Genomic DNA, 6,703 nt, shown 5'->3' with positions numbered 1-6,703 from the left:
TCATTCAGCATCAGACGATGTTAGCTAGCTGTGGTTTCTAGGTAGTTCATGGATTTAACTTCTTAACTAAATCTGTTGTCTGTTTTTAGCTTAGCATGCTAACGATGAAAGAGTTCAGATGGACAGTTTCCAGAAAGTAAATTAGGAGATTAAGAGGCGGGAGGCTGTTTTTGATTTTAGTTTGGACACGTCCTGTCCCAACTACTGTTAAGGACAACAAACAGTTTTACACGAAGCAGAGCAACTTATTCAGGCTGTGTCTAAATTCAGGGCCTGTATCTGCTCCGTAGGCCGCAGTTGAAACCAGCAGTTACTTTTTATTTCCCTTTTTAAAAAGTACTTTATTTCGAACAAATAACATTGCATATAAATATCTTCAACACAATCATAAGATCAAATTATATTAAAGAAAAAATTAACGAATAAATAAAGGAATAATATATAAATAATAACCACTGTCATTGGCAATATTGGTGTAAAGGTTTTACAATCTAGTATAAACTAAATAAGGTTAAAAAAATAGTTAAATAAATTTATACGTAAATAAGTCAAATAAAATAATATGTAACTTTTTATCTATGCAAACACCACAATTTTCTTATCTATGTAAAATTTTAAATAATTTTTTTTGATACTTTTAACAAGTATTTATTTATGAGGCAATAAGAAGATTGCACTGCAGTTTTTTGCTTAAATAAGTCCATCTATGTTTGCATGTGCAAGTAGATGATGTTTCTAAATGAGCTCTGATAAACCTGTTTGTAAATTTCTTATGCATTATATTAGTTCCTTCAATTGAAACTGAGTCATGAATGTACATACATAACTTTATAGTTTGTGCTAAGGAATGTAAACTATGAGGAACACACTTAATGACCTATTCAAATCCTTTTTGAGGTATATCTATTAGGGATGCACGATCCACTTTTTTTTTTTTTTTTTACTTCCGATCCGATCCCGATACTTAAAACTGAATATCGGCCGATACTAGGGCTGAGTACCGAACCGAGGTTCTTTTATGGCACCGACCGAACTGCACCGGTCGGTGTATGTATTGAAACGTCACTCTTCTTTCGGTGTCAAGTTTCGGTATTGACTGTAACGTGTCACGTGGTTTCAGCACGCAGGCTGGTAAAACACCAGACATATGACAAACAGACTACACCCAGATTACACCCAGAGCTGTATAGAGCTGCCGTACCTAATCTATGTATAATTATGTCTATGGTGCTGGTGACGCCCACAGACGGGTTCACGTGTGCAGCGCGTGTTGTCGAACGGCTTCGACAACACGCGCTGCAGAAAGTTGCTCCGTGTTTTTCTGTGAGGAGAGAAGAGTTCATTAGCCTCCACCCTCCTCCTCCTCCCCCTCCTCCTCTCAGCATTAAAGTCAGCCTGTGAGAGCCTGAACGTCCTGATTCTTTATCTCCACGACCGGACTCTTCATCAAAGAACTCCGAGGACGTCTCTGTGAGTTTCAGCAGGTGAGTTACGTTTGTTAGCGTAACTGCAGCTTAACACGTACATCGCGGTGAAATAAACTATGATCCATGTAACGCTAACTTTAAGATATTAGTGTGTAAATTTATTTTATCTACGTAGCTAGCTAAACTCAGAAGCTAACTAAAGATTGACAGTAACATAAATCTTAGCTTTTAAAAATGTGCTCATCCATTGGATCAGCTGCTTAAACAGTTCACTAATGTTCACTGTTTATGTTCATGTTCTCCTCACAGGAGCCTCTGACCCTGATGTGAGGAGAACAAAAGAAAAGCGAGGTGGGGGCCACAGGACAATCAGACTTTGTTGTTAAAAATTTGCTGCTTTTTTTTACAGTGGAGCTGCATGTTGGAGGTAAATTAAACTTTAAAGGATTTTGTTGACCAGTTAAACTTTTTTCTCTCGGCCTAGATAATGTTTTTGATCAATAATAACACAACCATGTTATTGGTGATGTTTTGTTCTCATGTCAATTAGGGAGATGATCAGAGCCCTAAACCCCAGAGAACCACAGAGAAGATTCAGGCAGAGACACAGAGGTGCAGAAGTCTGCATCATCCCTACCTCAGTGAATCCAGTGACCTGCTGGTGGAATGTGAGGGACAATATGTCAAACTGACAACCAGGTATCTGTGTGTACAACAATCATCATCTACAGCCTCAGAGTGAACATGTTCTACTGCTGGAGACACCATCAGCCAGGAGCATCTTGTTTGTGTCCAGAGAAACCAGACATGTTGATGTTTCTGAAGAAAAACTGTTCAGTGAAAAGGTCCTCGGTGTGTAGCAGTGAGCATTAGACACTGACGTGTCACTGGTTTGTAACTGGTCTTTTGACCTGGAAATTATTTGTTTGTTTTTATGTAAGAAAACTGCTTGGAATGGAAAAATACCAAAGTTAAAAAAATAAAACTCACAATTTGTACTGTAATGTGTAACGTAATTTTATTCTTGTTAGAATTAATAGTAATTACAAAATTGGTACCGAAAAAAAGAACCACCCAGGAACCGACACCGAAGTGAAGGTACCGACACCGATTAAAAAAAAAAAAAAAGTACCCATCTCTAGCCGATACCAATACCGATCCAGTTCCAATATCATCATCATCATTGATTTTATATGAGGCTGTAATAATCTCCTCTCAAGTACAAGTTGTACAAATATATGCATGCATGTCCAAAAAGTCAACTTGAGGTATGTTTTATTAATGTTGGATAAGTTTTAAAGTTAGAATTAAATTCTGCTAACACAAAACATGTTTATTTTTATTTCTAGCTTTAAAGTGGATATTAAAGGGATTAATTGAAGTGATTGTTTAAAGTTATTATTATTTTTTTAATAAGGGGCAGATCTAAGAATTTTTTCTTCTTTCTGCACTCTTTTCATTCGATGTTTTCTTTTTGATATTTTTTTATTGTTTCATTTAAATGAATGAATAAATGAATTAAATAAAATAAAATGTTAAATGGCTTCAAACATCTGCTAAGTTCATGGCATAAACCAACAGACATGTTCCTGTTTTTAGTATTTTACATAACTTTATAATGTAGCTGTTTTTGTTTTTAATATATATAATTTTCAAATAATGTTTTTTTTATGATTGTCTACTGTTGTACTGATAAATATCTCCTGGAGGGTAAACTATATCTTGGCTGCATCAAACTGTGAAATCCTTCGTTTTCTACAACTGATAGTGGTTGGTCATTAATTATGAAGTTTAGCAACTTCTCTGTAAACCTTAGAGCTCCATGGTTTCAGCGGTGTCTTCTTCTTGTTCAATCCGAAGCAGGCAGCCTGATTTCGATAGCCGTGCTCAGTCTGTGCCTCCTCAGAGACGGGCAGACTGAGCGGGGCAGATTGGACGCAGTTGGCCGGGGTCGAGTCGCTTGTTTTGGATTGACCAAAGAGCAGTGCCCTGCTGAAGCCACGGAGCTCGAATGTCCAACGTAAAACTAACTTTACCGTGGTTTAATGTGGCGCTATGGCTCTGCGGACATTGCACGTTGCTGTCTTGTTTTGTGTGTTTCTAGTGTAAAATACTTCCACACAGCGGACATGTTTAGATGAAAAGTTTGTTAGCTGTTAGCCACAGTGCTGCTAACTCATTCGTCATGTTGTAGCTGGCTGCAAACTATGAACTGGATTTCCTGAATGTGAGGCGGGTCTTATTACTCTGGGCTCATGAGACACGCCGCCGTTCAGGAAATCCATTCCATAGTTTGAAGCCAACAAGCACATTGAGCCTCGAGGACTCATTTACAAGAGAGACCTGATTTCAACAAAGAATGCTGACAACAATGGACAACAGCGACAACAATAAACAGTTATAAAAAGTCATACAGATTTTTATTTTTTATTTTTTTTTAACAAATAGGATGACTAAAAAAAGAAAAGTAACAAAAAACAGCTAGATTCTAAGGCGAATGTATAAAACTAAAAACAGGAACATGTCAGCCTTGGTCCCTGCCAGGAGTCCAACAGATTCTTAAAGCCACTTAGAGAGGTCAAGGTCAAGAACTTCAGGTCTTTTTGTAAGATATTCCAGGAAACAGGAGCGGAGTAAGAGAAGGCCCTTTTGACTAGTTCAGTCTGCACTGAGGGAACACTGCAGGTAATAATGTCCTGAGAGCGCACGCTGTAGCTGCATTCACGCAGAGACGTGTAGGAGGAGATGTATGAAGGCAGCAGACCCAGAAGTGTTTTAAAGATGAAAATGTACCAGTGGGAGAGTCTGCGTGAAGTTAGTGATGTCCAGTTAACCAGTGAATACAGGGTGCAGTGGTGGGTACGATAATCACAGCCAGTTATGAATCTTAGTGCACCATGATAGACAGCATCCAACATCTGCAGGGTTCTTGTAGGAGCGTTCATGTAAATAATGTCACCGTAATCAATGGAGGGAAGGAAAGTCACAGATACAAGGCGTTTCCTAGCATTCAAAGTTGGACAGGATCTGCTTCTGAAAAAGAAACCCAGTTTAACTTTCAGTTTCTTTACTAGGTTTTCCACATGGAGCTTAAAAGAGAGATGCGAGTCAACCAAGATAACCAAATATTTATAGGATTCAACATTTATAGGAATCAACAAACTCAATGGGGACACCATTTCAGGATAAAATCGGAGGACGAACTGCTGGGACCGACTTCCTGTTTTAAAAAAAAAACCATCCCTTTGGTTTTATCGACATTTAAGACAAGTTTGAGGCGGATCAAATCTGACTGGATGATGTCAAATGCGGATTGCAAAAGCTGGAAAGCCTTATCAACTGTTTTAGTTTGACAATAAATAACTGTGTCATCAGCATAGAAATGTAAGGATGTGTCATGGATGCTCTGACCTACATTACCTATTTAGATTGTAAAGAGGGTGGGTCCTAAGACTGAGACTTGTGGTATGCCATTGTTGACTTGTTAAATAACTGGAGGAAGTACCATTATGTTGAACACATTGCCTCTGGTCTGAGAGATAGTTAGAGAACCAACCAATGGTGTGATCTGAGAAACCAATTTCTGAGAGCTTATGACACAAGATGATATGATCCACAGTGTCAAAAGCTTTAGACAGGTCTAAGAAAAGTGCAGCACAATAATCCTTAGCATCCAGTGCTTCAACAACGTCATTAAGAACCTTCAGCGAAGCAGTCGTTGTGCTGTAATATTAATATGAAGATGATAGTAAAATGTTCACATTAACTTGGAACAGTTTTGATCCACAGAACATAAAGCAACAACACAAGTAATGTATGAGTGAATATAAAGTTATAACTGTCCATATTGTCTGTGTTTCAGTGTTCCCTGCAGATGTTCAGCAGACTCTGCTGATCAAAGGAGATGCTCCTGAGGAACAGAGGCCTGATGTGGACCAGCAGGATCCAGAGCTCCTCCACATAAAGGAGGAAGAGGAGGAACTGTGGACCAGACTGGAGGGAGAGCAGCTCATTGTAAAGGAGGAGACTGGTGCCAGCAGATTTTCATTTACCGCAGTTCCTCTGAAGAGTGAGGATGATGAAGAGAAGCCTCTGTTCTCACAGCTTCTTCAGCAGGATCCAGAGCCCCTCCACATCAAGGAGGAAGAGGAAGAACTCTGGACCAGTTTAGAGGGAGAGCAGCTCAAAGTGAAAGAGAGGACTGATGCCAGCAGGTTTTCATTCACCACAGTTCCTCTGAAGAGTGAGGATGATGAAGAAAAGCCTCTGTTCTCACAGCTTCATCAGCACCAAATGGAAGATGGAGATGTTCCAACCAGCAGCTCTGCAGACCAGATGAAAGTAGAAGCTGATGGAGAGGACTGTGGAGGAGCAGAAACCAGCAGGAGCCCAGATCAAAATCTTCATGGAAATGCTACCAGCTCTTCAGAGACTGAAGTCAGTGAGAATGATGACGAGGATGAGGATGGGAACAATCCTGACTCTCAGCTGGAACACTTGCAGACAGGACCAAAATCATTTAGTTGTGACGAATGTGGTAAATGTTTTATCAGCAATACAAATTTAAACTTGCACATGAGAATCCATACAATGGAGGAACCTTTTGTATACGAGGACTGTGGACAAAGATTTAGTCAGAAGACGGATTTAAATGAACTCATCAAAGTCCACACAGGACAGAAACCTTTTGTTTGTGAGGACTGTGGACAAAGATTTACCCGGAAGACTAATTTAAACATACACATGAGAGTCCACACCGGACAGAAACCATTTGTGTGTGAGGACTGTGGACACAAATTTAACTGGAAGACAAATTTAATCAGACACAAGAAAGTCCATACAGGAGAGAAGCCACTTGAATGTGAGGACTGTGGACAAAGATTTAGCCAGAAAACAGATTTAAGCTTACACATCAGTGTCCACACGGGACAGAAATATTTTGTTTGTGAGGACTGTGGGAAAAGATATACCCGGAAGACTCATTTAAACACACACATGAGAGTCCACACTGGATTGAAACCATTTGTATGTAAGGACTGTGGACACAAATTTAACTGGAAGGCAAATTTAATCCGACACAAGAAAATCCACATAGAAGAGAAGTCATTTCAATGTGAGGACTGTGGACAAAGATTCATCCAGATATCTCATTTAAACTTACACATGACAGTCCACACTGGCCAGAAACCTTTTGTATGCGAGGACTGTGGACACAAATTTAGCTTGAAAACAGGTTTAAAGAAACACATGAGAGTCCACACTGGAGAAAAGCCATT

The 6,703-nt window shown here is 39.3% G+C and overlaps 1 protein-coding gene across 1 annotated transcript in view; it reads left to right on the top strand.

Annotated features, from left to right (window-relative positions):
* The window catches only part of LOC119412881 (zinc finger protein OZF-like), a 10,213-nt gene that overhangs the window by 2,493 nt on the left and 1,017 nt on the right, over positions 1 to 6,703 (top strand). The window contains exon 2 of the mRNA XM_037679917.1: positions 5,290 to 6,596. Coding sequence (XP_037535845.1) covers positions 5,290 to 6,596 — 1,307 coding nt within the window. The remainder of the gene's footprint in view (positions 1 to 5,289; positions 6,597 to 6,703) is intronic.

This window comes from Nematolebias whitei, chromosome 7, assembly GCF_014905685.2.
Source record: "Nematolebias whitei isolate Nwh7 chromosome 7, NemWhi1, whole genome shotgun sequence".
NCBI lineage: Eukaryota > Metazoa > Chordata > Actinopteri > Cyprinodontiformes > Rivulidae > Nematolebias > Nematolebias whitei.
This window is presented reverse-complemented; position numbering and strand designations above follow the sequence as displayed.